Source organism: Python bivittatus, unplaced genomic scaffold, assembly GCF_059951505.1.
Source record: "Python bivittatus isolate LINGU-HERP-01145 unplaced genomic scaffold, Pbiv_v1 ctg000000_np1212, whole genome shotgun sequence".
Lineage (NCBI taxonomy): Eukaryota > Metazoa > Chordata > Lepidosauria > Squamata > Pythonidae > Python > Python bivittatus.
The window spans coordinates 4,552,723-4,572,260 of record NW_028277028.1 but is presented as its reverse complement, the minus strand read 5'-3'; the positions used below and the strand labels follow the sequence as shown (position 1 = coordinate 4,572,260).

The 19,538-nt window shown below is 39.4% G+C and overlaps 1 protein-coding gene across 1 annotated transcript in view; it reads right to left on the bottom strand.

The window, feature by feature from the left end:
• Positions 1 to 5,542: 5,542 nt before the first annotated feature.
• Positions 5,543 to 19,538, bottom strand: part of SMYD1 (SET and MYND domain containing 1) — a 31,126-nt gene continuing 17,130 nt past the window's right edge. Inside the window, exons 4-10 of the mRNA XM_007432383.3 lie at positions 18,045 to 18,175; positions 14,912 to 14,950; positions 12,416 to 12,608; positions 10,096 to 10,188; positions 7,341 to 7,504; positions 6,353 to 6,521; positions 5,543 to 5,941 (exon numbers count right to left, since the gene is read on the bottom strand). Coding sequence (XP_007432445.1) covers positions 5,783 to 5,941; positions 6,353 to 6,521; positions 7,341 to 7,504; positions 10,096 to 10,188; positions 12,416 to 12,608; positions 14,912 to 14,950; positions 18,045 to 18,175 — 948 coding nt within the window. The 3' untranslated portion in view covers positions 5,543 to 5,782. The remainder of the gene's footprint in view (positions 5,942 to 6,352; positions 6,522 to 7,340; positions 7,505 to 10,095; positions 10,189 to 12,415; positions 12,609 to 14,911; positions 14,951 to 18,044; positions 18,176 to 19,538) is intronic.

Sequence of the window (19,538 nt, the reverse complement as noted above, 5' to 3'; positions counted from 1 at the left end):
CTCTTCAGTGCTGTCTTCAGTGCATTCTTCAGTCAATACAGCTCCTTGGCATGTAATGCAGGTGATAATTACAATAAATCAGAGTTTTCAGATCAGTAGACTAGACAGATTCAGAAACATATCAGTCTTAAAACACGCTGGTGGAGAATTTCAAGACATCAGAACAAAATGCTACAAAGTTCAATAGGATCCCCTGTATCAACCTCTTCAGTGCCAAGTTGGAGGTACTCTCATGGCTGTAACAAAGGCTTTGGGAGAACATTGCATGCTGCTCTGGGTCTCAGGTTATACATACTTTATACATTGCTTTTTTTGAAGCGGGTGCTTGCTTGTAAGCATTGTAGAATTTCAACCATATAGTAAAATCGCATATGTAATTATCTGAAAGCAAACTATTGAACATGGCAGCATGACCAACTGGTTTTGGCTTCTGAATTTCTCTTTTGTTCTTGTTTCAACTCCCAATTTCAGTGGCAGGGCTCTAGAGGGCAACAGAGGAACAAAATAGAAATCATATGCTACTCTTCAGTTAAGATAGCTTGACTTTTCCAATATGGATGTCAAGAAACCTGCCTTTGTCATAGACTAGATCCATTCAAATCCCTTTTCAAATGATGGCTGACATGAATACAGTCCTTTCCTCTATCTGTCTGAAGATGATTGCAGTACATTTTAACAGCTATTGCTCCCCATTAATGCACTACTGAACCCCACATTTTCTGAAGTATGTGTGGGTACATTTTTATATAGATATGTACTCACAGTCGTGCACATGTGTGTGCATGTATGGTTATGTTTTATTTCATTTTCAGTGAATATTTTAGAAGAAATAAACTGGTCACTCAGTTTTATTTCTGAAATAAAAAACCACTGGCAGAAATAGAGTGCATGTTGAAATTGTATCTCTTCTCCAAAAGCATTTTGTGAAGATTTGTGTTTTTTTGTTGGCAAACCTGGAGAAAACTTTTTTTTAATAGGCTGGATTGAAGCAGTAAGTTAACCAATCAAATACTGCCATCCTAGGAAATAGGGATTATTCCATTAGCAGTATTGCATAAGAAAGGGAAATGTAAACCTGTTACTGATCTTCTCTTCCGAATGTGGGCAAAGCGAGGACCAAGGAAGACATCCAATACAAGCCATAGTGATGTCACATAAATAGTCAATTATGTATATTGTGTTGTCATACAAATGTATTTATTTATTCAACTTTGTTATAGCCACTCAGCTCCAACACACATTCTGACACAATGTGCATAATCTGTACAATGACATTATGATGCATGTGATGTCACTTCACCCCTGCAGATAACCATGATAGGTAGTCAGACTTCTGCTTACTAGCAACTTTAAATACATCAAGTTCCCAAGACCCCTAACCCATGCCCACTCAGAAGGCCAGGCCCTTAGCTTTAGGCAGAGGCGCCTGATGGAGATTCATGAGCAGAGAGTTGAATTTCATGGAGCTGAGAGCCATGGGAATGCTAACAGGAGAGCAGCTTCTGAAGCTCCTGCATGATGTGTCTCAGCCGCGTACTGGGTGAAGGCTCATTGTGGCCTATTGTACTCCTTCCCTGTGAAGAGTGCTGAGAACAGCTGTTCGAAATTCAGTTCTGACCTGCGTGTATGTTGTTTTGCTGTCTCTTGAACAATGGATTTCATCTCACCTTGTCTCTTGCCTATCCTCTGGATTCATTGCCTGATTGTTTGTTTACTGGTCTTGATCTGTGCCTGACCTGTTTGACTACAAGCACAGGCTTGCCTCAAGGTACTGTAAAAGGACTTTTTCAAATATTGTGTATTTTCTACCAAGTGTGAAACACAAATCTCACTTATTTCTGGCTGTGGCAGATTTATAGCCTGCTAATTTACATTCTAGTAGGCAGCTGAGCTGGCCCAGAAAACCCTATACCAATCTTCCCCAACCAGAGGAAGATTCTCTAAAGGACAAGATTTTCCTCTTGCCCTTTAGAGGAAAAATTGTTTCCTGGATTTGATGGTAGTTGTAGGCAAGATGATATCACTGAGCTGGAGACAGCTGGCATACCTTGTGTTTGTTTCTGGGACAGTTACATGATTAGTTGAGTTTCAGTAGGTAACATTTCATTAGCATGGACATATGGTGAAGGAAAAATCTATTTTTGAGATTTGTGTTTCATAATAGAATAGCAGAATCAATACAGAATAGCAGAATCTAGGAAAAGACAATTGAGTACAAGTGTTAGGTTTCTATCTGTAACAAACCTACCCCCTTCTCCAAAACCCTAACTTGTGCATCACATAAAGTAAAAGCCTGCCTTGTTGCCATCATCTTCAGTTTCTAGTGGCTGTGACTTGTGGTGGAAAAGCAACTTGTCTTACCCAATTCAACAAGGACAAGAGCTAGTATAATAATTTTTCTGGCCTTCCTGTCAAAAGAATAGATTCTTTCACATAAGTTGTTTGATCTTTACTGATCTATACAATCAAGAGAAATTGTGAAACATAAATGCTGTCTTAAATTTACTCTACTTTTTAAGAATTTTTAATGTAACATTTTCATTCTCAACGTTAGTCCTAATGCACGAATTGATCCTGCTGTTTAACCACGTAAGAAAGTTGAACTGCCGGAGGCAATCTGGAGATGTTGTGCCATCACCAAAAGGGGCAGGGTTGATTCTGGAGGCATCATTGGGGCATCCTATGCTATCAGTTCTCAGGATTTGATAGACAATTTGGTACAAGACTCTACTTCAGTTGTTTTAACCTTTTATTAAGAATACTGTGTATTAAAATAGGCAGCAAATAAATTTTGTTTTCCTGGTCTCAAGTGGCAAGCATAACTATTTGCATTGTATTCCATTGTGAGATTCCCCTTCTCCCAAGTCCTGATAACACTGTTTGCCTCTTAAATTGTAAAGTGAGGATATTTCTTCCCCTATTCTCAGGACTTCAGCCTAAAGCAACTCTAAGTGTGTGTGTATGTGTGTGTATGAACATTTTAATATGAGCTTAATATAGAGGTGCACTCCTCTGTTCCTAACACTATCTATTTCCTAATTTAGAGGTAAGGGAAGGCTTACAGAGTTTGGTGTACATTTTCCTTCTGGGAGTCAGGCTGGTAGCTGGCTTATCTTTGGGTGGGTAAAATCTTTGATTGTGCATCCTCTTTCAACCTCTGGGATTCATCTGTTCAGGGCAGTCCATGCCCCACAACACATTTCTGGATTTTCCCTTGAGCTAACAAGTCTTCAGCAGTATAAAGACTGTCCATTCTAATTCAGATTTACCAGCCCATTTGTTCTCTCTTAAAATCTCTCTAAAATAATAGGTTTTCCACATTCAGAGCTGTCATCCACAGCTCTAAGTCCATCTTAGTGGCAAGCCATTTCCTCCATTCCCATTCTCCTCCTTTATTTTTCCCAGCATCTCCACTGATGACTTTTTAAGACTACACCTCTAAGGAGAGGCCATCTGCAGGCCCTCTTGTTTCTCCTATGAGAACTAGACCAGCTCTTCTCTCCTTATCAGCAAAAGCTAGTACTAGCACAAAGCATTAGTCTGAGTATCTGAGGAATGTATGGATACATGACAAACCAGCAAAAAGCCTTGGCAACTGCAGGCACGTCGCTGGGGGTTGGGAAGTGGGATTGCAGTTTGGGGAAGGTTTGTGGGTAGAAATAGCAGCATTTCACCTCCCAAAGGACTCCCATTCTCCATCCTTATCCTCATATGTTCCCTCCCACATGTACACACAGAAATCATGCAGCCAGATTTTAGCTATTTTGCTGCCAAATTTGATCACATACAGTAATTTCATCCCTTTTGTAGAGATTTTGTGGGGCATAAGTAAGACCCCAAGGGACTTCTGTTCCCACTCCTACTGTGAATTTTTGTGAAAGATCAAATAATCAAAATTGGGTTATTTTGCTACCAAATGTCAGTAGTGCAATCTTAGGATAACTGGGCTGCCCAGACCTGACTTGAACATTTTTCAAACAAAATTTAAAATTATGTATAAAATGCAGTGCACTTGTTTCAAAAGCAAAGTAAATGGTTAAACACAATACAAACCCATTACATGCACATGCATACAAGAGTTGTGCTCTGACTCTGCATGAAGACCAAAGCCAAGGTGGAATGGGCAGTTCAGAACAATGTTAACACCTTGAGCTGTGATGAAGATATCTAACTCATTTTGTCCCCATGCAAAATCTTCCCCTGCATGAATTTTCACCATTCATCTTCTTTATTCCCCTTCTTTCTTGATTGTCCTGATTAGTTTGTTTCTTTAAACTGTCCATTCATCTCCTTTCCCATGGCTTCCTTTCTTCCCATTCTTTCATAGCCTTTATGTTATCTTCCAATCTTGTTTTTTTAAAGAACAATAATTTTCCAGCTGTAGTCATTTTTATTTAGTCCTCCTCCCCCATTAATTTATCCTTTCTGCAAATCATTCAGTGGTCAGTTTCTTTGTTTTCCGTTTAATACAGGATTCATGTCTGTCTAATTCCTTACTTTGTCAGTGTAAGCAGTATCTGCTCCCTCATCCCAAGTTGGCCCTGCTGACAAGGATATCATTACATATATATTAGGCAGCTGGAGATGATGATTATGCAGCCTACTTATTAAGTTAGGGATAGATGTTGGTTAAATTGCATTAACCAAAGTTTACTGGGAGGATTGGAAACATAGCAAAAGTGCAAGGAAGTGTAAATTTAAACCTGCTGAACTGATTTAGATGAAACTTGGCGTACTTAATTCCTTCTCTTTGCTTTGCTTTCCTTTCCCTCAATTTCCATACCACTGATTTTAAAAAAATAGTAATAGCCTGGTAGGTATTTATTCTTCCCATTCTAGATCATGGAGTACTGAGCTCTGTTTTTCCTGATTCATGCTCCAAAATTGGAAAGAAGTTGTGATGACTTACCTCCCAGACTGAGAAAAGAAAAATCAGGCTCCTTCTGACTTTTTGCCTCCAGATTGAGAAGAGGCAGTATCCTAGGCTGAGGATCAGTTTCCAATCTTTGCACAGCCTTAATCCATGCCACCTAGATTTATCATGCACACTCCCTTAAGCCATTATGTAAGGTCTGCACAGAGCAAGGTGCAAAGCTTTCAAGTTTGTGTTCACCAAGTTAAGAGAAGTACTTCAGCATACTAAGTACTGCTCAGTTTAAAAATCTGTATGGCCGCAATAATATAATATATGGCAGCTTGATGTCCTTAAAATGTATTAAGACTGCAACTTTCAACCCAATATTGACTGGAAGTTCTGGGAGTTCCACTCCCAAGTCATAAACAATGCAGTACTAGTCTTATCTAGGAAAGAAGAATCACTAAGAACAGTATGGAAATCTCATAATAAAACTTTGACAGCTAAAACCCAGTCCACAGGAAGCTTTCAGATAACTTGTAGAGGGAGCAGTATACCCCTAACTGTCTGTATGCAATTGTTCTCTCCACCACACCATTTCAACCCTACCTTCAAAAGAAATGTATGAAGCATTTTTGTATGTATGTACCAGCCTTAACTGAAAGAAATAAGTGTTAAAGATACATATTACTGCAACAGTTTTATTAATGACTGTGAAGATAAGTTTCAGCACTGTGTAAAACATATCTAAATCAATATAAGTATTTGACATTTTTCCAACTAGAGCTGTCCTTTGGATAGCCAACGTTAAGGATCAAACACTTTTCCCCTTGATCTGTCACATTCTCCCTTTTAGCACCAGAAATGCTGATGGTGCAGCAGCTGCAGGGACATGAGGATACATCTTCAGACCAGCAAAGGAGCTTGTTATTGCTTCTTCTGGAAGAGGCCAACTGGAACCTCACTGGTGGGTTCAGGCATGATCTGGATCTTTTGGTTCTTCAGAGCTGCCTCTCTCATCTTGTAATACATAAATTCATTCTGCTGAAACATGCGCAGCTCCATCTCAGACTGAATACGCATGGCCTAAATGAATGCAAACAGAGATGCTGCAAATTCAATTTTTTGTATACCATCCTAATTGTAGTCTGTGGAGGAAAATCCTCGCTTTCAAAGTTCAGTCTTTATCACAGACAGCTAATCTTGTTGTGGTACTCTGTGAAAATCAATAATCAATCTCATTCTGCTATCTGTATTATTTATGCCTTTATATTATTTCAGCAACTGTTAGTCATGTACAACAGCAAGGAAGTATGGCTAATCCTGCATATGGACAAGTTGCTACATAGATCTACTTCCAAGCTGATTTGAAGCATCTGTTTGGAAGTAGCATCACCATCACCAACAAAAAGTAAGCATCACCAACAAAAATGTATTAATCACATGAATAATCTCTGAACCCAGAAGATGCTTCACCACACTATGAAAATCACTTACTTCCAGGTCTTTGGTAATTGGATGTGTGGGGCCGTGGGTCACCAGAAGAACAGCATAAGCTTTGCAAAGCATCCCGTGGCCTGCTTCAATTAGCCCAGCGTGCCAGTGGGTAACCCCGGCTCTCATGAGGGCCATCCCAAGCTGGGCGTTTTTGGGATGGTAAAGTTTTCTGAGGGCAAAAGAGAAGAAGCAAGTTGTGCAACCTGAAAATCTACATGTGCAAGTTTTTTTTAAAAAAAATACATTTATTAAAAAAAATAGATTAAAACACAAAAGGAAAAAAGGAAAGAAAGAAGAAACAAAAAAAGAGAAGAAAAAAACCTAAAGTTAAGAAATACGACTTCTGAACTTCTTTTCAACAGATAATTACAATCTTATAGTCCCTCCTCCCACTTAGATATCATACAAGTCTCTGCAGCCCCTCATTTAATCTACTACATGTGCAAGTTTTAAGTGTGCCTGAATCTCCAGGGAGCAGGTCAAAGAGTTAGGAAATGGAAAAAATGGAGGCTTCCAGAGTTCCCTGCTGACTGAATTTCACTGTTTTTAAAGGAATATAGATGGATATACTAATATACAGAACACAAATATGCAAAGAGGAAAATAATATACTATTACCCCACTTCCAGCCAGCCAGAAATATAATCAAAGATTTGCACCACAGTTGGGTTACATATCTGGGACTAAGTAATTAGATTTCTGTTTTGGTTACATACAGTGGGAGAAAACACTCTACACTTCACTTATTTAAAATATTTATATGGTCTTTCCACTTGAAAGCACTTAATTGACACATTTAGCCCTCATACTGTTAGGGCCCTAACTAGATTCTATTAATTTCTAAGAATCACAAATGCTTGTACTCATTTGTTTCGATTAGGGCTATTTTTGTGATTAAGTAAAACAGAGTTACCAGATTGGCTTAATTTATTATTTCTATAAGTAAGGTACTGAAGAAGAGAGAAGGAAGGGGACTTTGGTCACATACAGGTAACCATCCACCATCTGTTTTGAATAGCCAGCAGCTTCATCGAAGAGCTGGAGGTAAGAGAGAACTTCGGACAAGATGCTAAGAATCCGCAGCAGGTAAATATTGGTTTCTCCCAGCACTGGTTCCTGCTTCGCCAGGCACTCTCGGCACAGCTTTACCACCTGCCATAACCACAAAGAACAAAATCATCAGAGGGCTGATGAGAAATCAACTGAAGAGAACGAAGAGGGCTGCCTCTACAGTGCATAGCTCTGATGACGGGTCAGCCTTGGGCATGGACACCATTTGTTTCCGTAACCAGTTCCCCCACATTTTCAACAGAATGTTCTATAATTGATCTGGAGCAAATGTAGAGAAATAGTTCCACGTTAGTGCACAAGAATAATACACTAGCACAGGGTATAGTTCTATTCTTTTATATATGTTCTAAGTGTTGAAATCTGTGTGACCCGAAACTATTGTTTAGAATAGATCTTTAAAACGGGGCACTTTCAGAAGGCCATGGCATAGGGTGATTTGTAACTCTGCACTGATATTGGGATTTTATCTTTTGTTTGTGTATGTACAATTAAATTAAACTATTAAAGTATAGTTAAATTACTTGTTGCCACTTTGGGTAGGGTCCCTACTTATGACATTATTTTTAATGTTGTGTGTCCCCAGGAGGGAGGGACGGACGGACTTTATTAAGGTATCCACTTGTATAGCTTGGAGGTTTGTTTGCTTTTTAACTATTGCTATTCTTGCTAATTACCTGACACCAAATAAAACCAAAGTCAATGTCTCCTGCAACTATAAAACAGCACATTTGTCCCAGGAATTTCAGTCTCTTCAAGAGGTGATGGCATGAACATCATAATGGTCTCTTTCTTTACTTCATCCGCCTTCCCTCCACACTTTGAAGGACAAGTAGGTACCCCAACTGTCTGTGGGTCCTGGACACCTCTGAAACCATGGGCTCCATCCACTGGCCTCCTCCAATTCTGCATCAAACTGGAGAGACTGGGAAAGACACTATTGTCAAGTTCTTTCACATCACCAGTGGCCTGTTTATGCACTGATGGCATGAACTCCTAGTTAAATACCCTTTTTAATTCTTAAATTAAATTACATTACCTTCTTGAAATGTTCTCTCTGTATTTTGTCAGTTCTGGAATATGCCCTATTTTTCTGTGGGCTTGAAACAGGTAAAACTCTGCAAGCAGAAATTCACCAACCATAATGCTGGCAGTCAATATTGGAGTGGATAGGAAATTAGATTATACTGGAAAGGTAATTCTGAATAAAAGCCCATAAGAGTTATTTTTAGGGCTTATTTAAAGAAATTTTGTAAAGTAAAGACTTAGTAAATGAAAGATTCCTCAGACAATAAAATAAATCTAATCATGTGAATCTTAAGTCAATCCATTACTTATACTATCATTTTCAGTTTCAAACCATGAAATAACACTTCAGCTTGCAAAATTTTGCTATTTTGCTTGCCAGCAATGCAATAAGATGGTAGGGTTTTAATCTGTATGAATGGTGTTATGTATGCTTTTATTTGTATTTTGTACTGAATTGTAGTATTTCTGGCTGATCTTTGTTGTAATAAATTGAAATTGAAACACTTGTATAAATGTGTACAAATCTGCATAGATATAAAGTCAATAATCTGAAAGGTTCAAAACAAAACCACATGCTTTATATCTTAGATTATTTGGAAGTTAATCCCATCAGCGAGTCACATTTATTTTGCCTAGATTAGCATCATCTTTTCAACCAGCATTTCTGTAAAAGACAGCTCCAGTTTTTTAAACTCCTGGAGAAGACAATTGAAATCTAATAGTTGAAAAAACAATAATCAGTATAAATGGTCTATTCCACATTTTGGTCAAAATCTCTACCTTTAGACAGCCAGCTTTAGCTGACCCTCTGTACCAATTAATGTAAGAAGAAAAGCCCTTTGGATTGCTTCCCCCAATGATGGATACACCTTTCCTGCTGAGATTGAGCAAAATGGGAACTTCATGCATATATTTATTTTTAAATTGAAGTAACTACAATACAATAATACAGTGAAACAGATATTCATGAAGAGTGATATGGTGAGTTGCTAAGATCCAAATGCATCAGTAAAGAGCCAGATCTTCACTGGCACCAAAAAACAGACAATGTTGGCATATCAGTCTGGCCTCTAAGCCTGGGTAGGGATGGGGGGTGGAAAAGGCCCTCTTCCATACTCCATAATAATGGCATTTTTCTCAGACATGGGGTGAAGAGCTTCTCTCTCTCTCTCTCTCCCTCTCCCCCCCCCCCACACAAGATCCTAACGTATGGACAGATACATACTGACAGAAGCACTAGAAGATAATGTGGGGAAAATACTTCAGTTTGAACATTAAAAGAAACATCTGCATCAGGAGCAGGCAAATTTTTGGCAGTGAGAGGATATACTTTTAAAATTTCTCTTCTTATTGCCAATAAGCAGGGCATGGTCCCTAGAAGGACCAAGACTGAGCTTTTTGTCCCATTTATTAACTATTTTGAAAGATCGCTTTTCTAGGCACTTTTATTTCCTTATTTCAAAAATGATAGGCAGTTGCAATGCCATTGTTTGGCTGTTTGTTGATGAATGTTGAGATTCACAGAAAAGAGGTTCAGGTGGCCCACACTGCTATGGAATCCTAGGGACATGGGAAAAGATTGCCCTGTACCACTTAAGCTATTGTGAAGGAAGTCACAGCAGAAATTCCAGTGTCCAATGACTTACTTCATGGTATACTCCATCAGAACGAGCTTTATCAACTTTTTTCATGGTCTCCTTGGAGAACTGAATGACATCTTTCACCATTTCCTGGGATGGCTGCAAGGAATAAGGAGAAACTATTGGTCTGTGCTTCTTCATTTTTCTTGTCAGGTTCTCCAAAGAGCATCATAAAACAAACCCAATTTTCCTCTTATTATCAAAATAACGACTTGGAATAAATCTTGCCAGATTAATCTTAGCTCATTTTCTGTTGGAACAGATTCAGAGAATGGTAATGAAGGTGAACAGAGTACTAAGTCCTATGAAGAGAGATTGAAGGAGGAGGACATGTTGAGTTTTGAGAAGGACAAACTGACAGATTTTGATGGCACTTTTCAAATAAATGAAAGAATATCACATAGAAGAAGACTAAGACTTACTCTCTTTTTCCAGAGAGTACAGGAAAAGAATAATGGATGAAAGTTACAGGAAGGCAAATTCCAAGTGAATGTTAGAAAAAACTTCTGAACAGTAAGAGAAATTTGACAGTGCAATCAATTACCTAGAGAGGTGGTGGCTTTCCTTCACTGGGTACACTGAAATGCAGACTAGACAATAATGTCTCAGATGTTTTAATATGGATTTCTCTCCTGAGCAGAGGGCTGAACTCAGTGGTCAAATAGTCCTTCCTACACTATGAAATGTCAGGCAGCTAAAATAAAGCCAGCATTAGTGGGAACAATGCTTATTCCCATCATCTGTAAAGACAGATATGGCCCCAAAACAACCACAGCTTTCTCCAGGCTGGTTCTGTGTGTGTTGTCAGAGCAACAATATATTTTCAGTGTCCAACATGAATTTGCCTTATAGACTATATGGCAATGTTCCATAAGTGATAAATCTAGTGATAAATCTAGACACAATATCACATGCAAAATGCTACTTGAAAAAAATCCTTGAAATTCCATATTTGCAGTTCAATGCCAATCAACTTGTCAAGTCAAGCCCCACACAGATAGCAAACTAAGTAAGCAAAACCATGTGAATTTCAAGAAAATACCTTTAATGCTAGTCTGGGGTAGAAACAGAATCTTGAAAACTGTAAGAGTACATTCCCAGCCAGACTTACAATGAGTTATTAAAGACAGGAGAGCTCATTTGGTGTAGTGGTTTAAGACTAGAAAGCAGGACACAGTGAATTCTAGTCCTACTTTAGGCATGAAGCCAGCTGGGTGACTTGGGGCCAGTCATTCCCTCTCAGCCCTAGGAAGAAGGCAGCAGCAAACCACTTCCAAAACTGTTGGCAAGAAAACTGCAGGGACTTATTCAGGCAATCACCAGGAGTCAAGACTGACTCAAAGGTACATGCACACACAGAGAAAGAGTAAAGGCAGAGTCTCTTTGAAACATTTCCTTCTCATGGGTCTCATATCTGGTCTGTGTTGCCTCTTCTCCATCTAAACTGCACTCCTCCTCCATTCCTCCTCCATTTCTCACATGGAGCCCAATACTTGCAAATTTTTTATGAAGCTGGCTAACAGTGAGTCTGGCAATACAGTAAATAAACAGATAAAGAGCTAGTGTGATAATGTTTCATGTTATAGTGAGAGCCAGAACAGTTTAAGAAACACTTGGCAGCTTACTTCTGGACAAATTAGGAATTCAGCAGATTAGCAGTGAAGATACAGATATTGGGTGCTTCTTACACCCATCCATAGGACAGGAGAACAGAGCCCTTGTTTTCTTAGAAGACCAAGGACACTAGAGATTTCTTAACAAAAAGATAGGTAACAGAACACATACTTCACTGTAAAACATCTTGCTTCACTATAGTGATTTTCTCCCACAGGTTCAACTACCTGTATACTTGCTTTCTCTAGGTATCCTTGGTGCCCCAAGAGGTAAGGTGACCCAGCAGACCTGAGCTGGCCTGCTGGATCAAGTGATACTACACCACTGTAGTATCACCACAGTATCCTCTCCCTGCTAATCTTCTGCAACACACAAATACTTCTCTATAAATAAATCAATCTGTTAAAAAGTTCAGTGAGAGTAGATACATTGTGTTTCATCAGAGACTGCAGTTCAGAATTACAGAACTTCCAGAATTGCAGAAAACACACAGAAAAACAGACTGCATCTTACTACTTCCTTGTAAAGTTCGTGACTGAAACAAGATATGTGCTACTGCTTACATTTATTCATTTGTTAGATTTGTATCCTGCTTTTTTTGCCAGCTTTACCTTTACAATAAAAACCTTGTGAAGTAGGTTGGGATGGGACGCAGTAATTAGCCCAAAGTTATTCTGAAACCAAGACCTTAACTTTTTTGTCAAAGTCGTACCTTTTCGTTCCCCTCTTTTAAAGCCAGCATCAGGTCATCTTTGATTCCTTTCTGGCAATGCTCACAGGTACAGTCAAAATAATACTGTTTTTTCAACTGCTTTCTTCTGTCTTCACTGACACTGAGGAAGTCTATATAGGAAACAGTCAGCTCGTCTCCTACAGAGATCTTACTCAATGCACGCAGCTCTATCCTGGTTTTAAATAAGACAAGAGGCAGCATTAGATCAATTGCAGTAATCATCTGATTTTTATAGATAAGATTCTTAGGAATGAAACCCTTTAAGGATTTATCTCCCCTAGCAAAGCCAAGGACTACTTTCTAGGATTTTCTGTCTTCTGCACTAAATTCTGCACAAGGGTGACCAACATTCTGTAATTAGAAAAGGTGAAATTGATACCTGCATAAATTTATGGAAATCAAAACCATTTTTAGATTTCTTTTATTTTGCATAATGTACTGAGGAGGATTTTTCTCCCTATTCTGGAATTTTCCCTGCTTTTGCTCAACATTGGTAGGACAAAGTGGCCTTGCTTTCTGACTATCTCATTCAACAACCTCTACAATTTCAGTATGCAGTGTCCAGTTTTGAATAAATTCTCAAAATTTCAAAAGTCAGAAATGTAGTGTTACTGTCCTTTAATTAAAACTAGAATTCTTAAAACACTGAATTCTGGAACAAATTAAACCTTTCTGATTTTTGAGAAGACTAGAGTCTATGGCATACTCAGGTGTAGCCTAGAGTATAACATTGAAAGCACCATTATGAAATTCTTGGTAAATGCTTTCTCATTTTTATTTTGTTATACAAGTTACCCTTTAATTGACATTTTCCTTCTCAGTCTCAGCACACTCACTTGAATATTGCACTTTGTAGCTGCTATTGAAAATTGCATTCCATATGGTTACTGCTTCATACAGCTGCAGTTAACATATAGATAATCTTTTAGTAAGTGAGTCAGCCAGTGCACATGCTAAAGAGATGGGCCTCTGTACACTTCTTTGTGGGGTTGAGGAACAGGCTCACCTGAAGATACTTTTTGTCTATTATCCTTGCCACCAGCAGACAGCTTCTGGGTGGCATCTTCCAGGTATTTGTGCAGAGTTAGACCATCTTAGCTTTAGAATTTGAACCTGAGGAATTCAGCATACTCTCTAGACCAACTGAATCAGGCCTGAGATCATGTACATGAAGTGCATTGCTCAGAAACTGAACTATTATAAAAAGATAAGCAAAAGCACCCTTACATGCACACCTACAGATACATACACCATGCCATTCCAAAGCTTCTGAGCACATGAATATGTTCCTGCCATGCACCCTTATCATTCCAACTTTCTTCTCCTCCAACAATACTGTCACTGGAGATGCTTAGGCACAAGGCAATTAAATTATGTCTATCTAGACATAAAAAGCAATGCTTCCAAGCGTGTAAGGTAAAGAGTCACTTTCTCTCTGGCTCTCAATCTCTCCTTCTCCTCTTCCTTAAAAAATTTGGAATGGCCTACATAAATCTCAGATACAGGTACACATACAGGTCCATTCCAGTTTCATTGCCAACAATGCTAGCCCAGAAGCATTAAGAAACAAATAGTGAGCATCTTTAAGTTCATGCCCCTTTACAAGATCAGGGGAACACACCTGTTAGCACACTTGAGTTCAACCACAACCTCCCAGTACACCTAATCACTCATGTTCTTTTTTAGAAAGGATGTTGCTTTACTTGCCACATTAACTATAATTACATTCACACACATACAGAGACAATCGTGCTTTCTTATATCAGTTGTGAAGATACTTGGTTTCAAAAATGTGCAACACCTTCCACTAAGGGCTTTGTTGAATCAAGGAGTGGATTTCTTTAGTTTATACCAGAGACATGCAAATAATCCCCTTTTTTATTTAAAAAAAAAAAAAACCTTTTGAGAGTATTCCTGGCACGTACACAGAATAAATCTGTGGTCTGATGGTCGTCAGGCCCTCCTGAGCTTACAATCAAAAACACTTCATAGGGTGGAAGATGGGATGGGAAGGGGACACTCACTTGCCCTCCCTCACTTCAGCTGGAATTAGTTCTAATCAATGCAACCAAAATTAGAGAAAGGAGTCTCAGGCAATCACACATCTGCAAATAAGATGAAGGACCGGTGGGACTTATTACCACCAATACAGGCTTTCATGCTGTCATTGCTGTGGAAAGGAAAGAGGAAAAAAGAAGATAGTGCAGGTGTTAAGAAGTGTGGGCAGGTTGATCTGATAAGGACAAAGGTAACAATCGTAATTAATGTTACTTATTATTATTATACACTACAAAATGCAGGAATTATTAAATGAAGGGCTGGAGATGGCTTAGAGATGACAGAAAGAATGGAATTATGTGCCAACAGACAGTATAAAAGTTTGGTTGTTATTGTCTCTGCTTCTTTGGTGCTGATGCAGGATGAGAGAGAAGTAGTGTTCAAAGGGAGAATATTATGCTTTCAGGACTGACCCACCTCATCTGGGTGTGGAACAATGATCTTACAGCCTCATGACTGAAAGAAAAAACAGACACCTGCAGTTTTACAGAGGTAAAAACACTGAAAAAGCAATCTGAATCCAGACATTTAGTAGACTGAATGCTTACAGGCAGCTGTACATTGACATGCATGGACCAAAGACAACGGTAAAGGATGCATCTGAAATTGTAAGCAAGAAGCCTAAAACTGTACCACTTATACAGGCTAGCCCAGTGTTTCTCAACCTCGGCAACTTTAAGCTGTATGGATTTCAACTCCAGGAATTCCCCAGCCTGCATGCAGGCTGGGGAATTCTGGGAGTTGAAGTCCATACAGCTTAAAGTTGCCGAGGTTGAGAAACACTGGGCTAGACAATTGCCCCTCTCAAACAGGCTTTGGCTATAGCCCAGGACTACTTTGATTTCACCAAGATTGATGGACTGACGGATTGACTGATTGATTTCTCTGACAGTAGGGGTCACGACGCCTGGATATTCCACCTCCTGGCCCACTTGGTCTCTCTCTCCTGCCTCATCCGAGAGAAGGTTTTAGTTTTATGAATAAGAATTTGGTGGAACTAAGCTCCTAGGCTTCATAGAACCTTCCCTTGGCATAGAGAGGCCTTGCTTAGCCTTAGCAGATCAGCTTCAGCATAAGTAGCAGCAAGCAGAGCTCTTTTTGTAGCATACTGGCTATCAGTTAAGAACTATGCCACATATGTTGCCTCACTGCAATCATGCTGCAAAGTGCTTTCATCAATATAAAAAGTAGTGCAAGACACAATGAAATAATCTTTTGTCTAACTCCATTATCTGATTTCAGGTTTTCCCCTGGCACATGTTGTATGCTCATCCGGGCCTACTATTAGGATACGTATTCTCTAGAAGTTACTAGAAAGGATAGATGATAGAAATTTTAAATAGATATAAACTTATATGTATGTAAGATATATAACCCTAACCCTACAAATCCTCTTGCCAGACCAGAACAATTTACTTTTATGCTTTGATCCATCCCAAGAACCTTATATAGTGCTCAGTGGAGATTATTTTCAGGCAACTAAGATCAAACACCACAAGTCTACAAGCCAGTTCCACTGATTCACATTCTCCTCTTGAAAGGAGGAGGGTGGCAAGTATTAAAATAGGACTTCTCCTGCAGCCTGAAAGGCAGTCTCCAAGCTGAACCAGAGAAAGATGGACTTCTCCACTCAGTAGCTTCTTGCTTGTTTTGCTGGGGGTGATTTCCAATTGGGCTTTCTCTCCCAGTCAGTTACTCCTTCTCAAAATCTGTACTGAAAAATTTTCCCTGGGGCAGAAGTAGCAGAAGACAGAACTGTAGGTAGGAACCTTCTCTTGCTGCTTTCTTTTGTATTAGGAGTCCCTTTGTGAACTGAGCTAGCCTTACTTAGCCTGGATCAAAAGGAATGGCAAAAAGCTAGTTTTGATCAGAGCCGCTGCTACATGGGCACTAGTGCCAGCAATACTCACTCCCCACCTCTCTTTTTAATTTGTGGCCCAGTGCAAATGCCCCTAAATCAAGAAATAGTCAGGAAAGCAGCCCCTAGCAATACCAAAAGAACTGCTACAGCATAACAGGAGCTGTTCAACAGCATCCCGCCCATGGCTTCAGTTCTTGACATTTCACACCTTGAATTCCCTCCTCGCACAAGGTCCCATTCAAGCATGTTCAGAAATAACACCCCATCCAGCCAAACAGACTGGAGTGACAAATATATCACCCTCTCCCACCCATGGCAGGATGATCCTTTTCCTATTCAAGGTAAATGGCACAGTTACAGTGGGAGTCAAAGCCACTGATGATATTAAAAATACCCATGTGATATTCTGACTCATGCTATGGCCAGGCCTTTCTGCACTGGGGTTGTGTTTGTCTGTTTTTAATCAGTTCCTGAGGACTTCAGGGACATGCAGTGATGCATTGAGATCACCCAAGGAAGTGGAGTGGCAATATTTAGTCCTTTCTGGATGGGCTTTGGGGGGTGGTGGTGTTATGGCAGGTTTTAATAAAATAAATGTCTTAAGCCTACTGAAGTTTAATATACCTGTTTTGTTTCTAATTTCTGAAAAAGAAGACCTCAGAAGTTGTGCCCTGAATGTACGTGTTTTGACCCTGAATGTTGGTAGTGTGATTTCGGAACTCCAGGAGTTGCAAGTGAGGGTCTGGGAGTCTTAAACAACCTATGGATTATGAGTTGCTCATCCCTGAGCAATGGCAACATTTACTTAAGGTTTCGTTCTTGCTGGGAATTCAAATGCTTCTCCTTCTATTCACAGTTTGTTTTATGATGTAGCTAGAATATATGAACAGCAACACACAAGCGGGATCAAGTTTGGCCCTCCAACTCTTATCCCGTGTTCTCTAGGAGTAGATTTGTTACAGCTATTACAATCAAACAGATTATCTATAAAGCAAATTCAGGGAGAAAGTAGTTCTCAGTACCCTCTCTTTAAGAAGATGACTTGTCTTTTCATACAGACCTATTGACTGAGAAACACTGTTGGACAGTACAAATTTAAGATAGGTTGGTTCTGTGTGTCTGTTTTTAGAAATACCATGATAACTCTTAGTGGCTTCCACCAACAAAGTGATCACAATCTTAGAATCAGAACCTCATAATTGACATTACTAAATCATGCTAGGAATCTACTCAGTGAAAAAACTAAAGTAGTTAAGTTGAGAATGGTTAAATGTATTACCTGATTCAACAATTTTCCTAATTTATTTATCTAGGTCCAAGATTGTTCGATAGAGCTGTCGATACCCCTTGAATACAAGCCACTGGACCATTTATTGGCACTGTCTCCACTGAATAAATCTCAGCTTTCCAAGAGCACAGAAATGCTCTCCTGCATTCCCCATTCGTTGAAATGGGACTTTGACAAGATAATTTTCCAATGGGTTCCCCATTTTTTTAGGTGAGTTCAGAAATAAGCTTGCAGCAGTGCCCTTCACATTAAATACTTTCTGGAAATGGATGTCAATGCTGCTTCTAAACATTATTCAAGAGTGTCAGGCAATCTTTCCTCTGAAAAGCAAATGGTTTTCTGAAGGGCTTTGTTTTAATCCCTGAACTGAAAAGGGATCCCTGAACAGAAAGAATACTTACTTGCCATTGTTAAAGATGACAGTGCAGTTGGGCCAACAGTCATGATTCACCAAGCAAAGGTTGGGGAAGATGCCTACGCCAACTGCCTGAAGTCCCCTTTGGTCACTCAGGGTGAAACCATTGCAGTTGATCTGCTCCCACAAAAACAAAAAAGTAAGATAGATCAGGAAAAACATCATTTTCTAGATCAGAGAAAACCAGTTTCTATATCTACAGAGGGATCTATTCTCCAGACAGAATTTGGGAAAGAAATATGGATTGATGCACAGTTCAACCCATTCCAGTTATTAAGAACTATATTAAAAATCATCAAGAAGTTACTAGCCAGGTATACAGTATACCTGGCTAGTAAATCCCAAGAACATGTACAACAGTCATTTCCTCTCCTTTTTTCCTTATCTCTCTCACTGCATCTCTCACATACTTTAGAAATGTATTTTCCTAATTTGTTTTCAATGTAACAATGTGAGTGTGGAGAAATTTGTTTCAAACCTTTTTCTGGGGGGCTCTTGAAACAGAGCATGGCTCTAAAATAGCCAGGTGGTCTGTTTTGCTGGCTGCATATTTACAACTAGTTACAAATATTCCAAAGTCTGGCCATCTGGTAGGTTATGAAGCATACAAAACTCCCCTTAGCCCATTGAGTAACCTGATTTAGCCAGTAAATCCAATAAAGCAGCCAGATAGAAATGGCCCTAAATGGGGCTCTTAGAAGTAGATTATAGGATTGTGCAAAAACATTGATCCAAGGAAAATAATCCTATTATCAAGGCAATTGATTAAATTGCAGGACCATCCCTAACAGGGATCAAAAAATGCAAGATGGTAATCACAAATGCACGATCAAAACCCTGCAATGCACACAGGTACATAAGGGTCAGGGTTTTGATCATGTGGTTGCAACTTCTATCTTGTCATTTTTGATAAACTGGATGGGGGTGGTGGTTATGCATGATTGCTTTATCTTCCAATCTCAGAAGATTTCGAGGATTCAGATGTGCTTTATCAAGGGCTTTTCCTTTTTCCACTGCTTTTTTTTCGGGCGGGGGGGAGTAAACAACAGCATTTGGGGTCCCTGGAGCAGCTTAAGAACTAGCTAAGATGGTGTCCAATTCTGCCTATTCAGTGGATAGCTGATATATAATTCCAAAGACCTCAGATTTGCCCTAGAAGCCTCCAGCATTTCCTCTTTAGACACCCAATGAAGTACTGTCTTCCTGCTCTAAAGGCACACCACATGGTGTGTCAGAGGACCAGGAGTTCCATTAAGTAACCAAGTAGTAAGGAAAAGGGATGGGAGAAAGAACTCATCTTTAAAACATAAACAGCCATAGGTGTTCAGGGAAGGTGTAAAAAACACAAATGTAATGACATCCTGGTACATATGCCATCATTTTGGCATCGTCTTGGTTTGTTACAGATTCTATAAACAGCAAAAATAGCCCAAACCCCACCCTTTGCCTGAAAGAGTGGAGCTCTTTATAAGCACTCAAG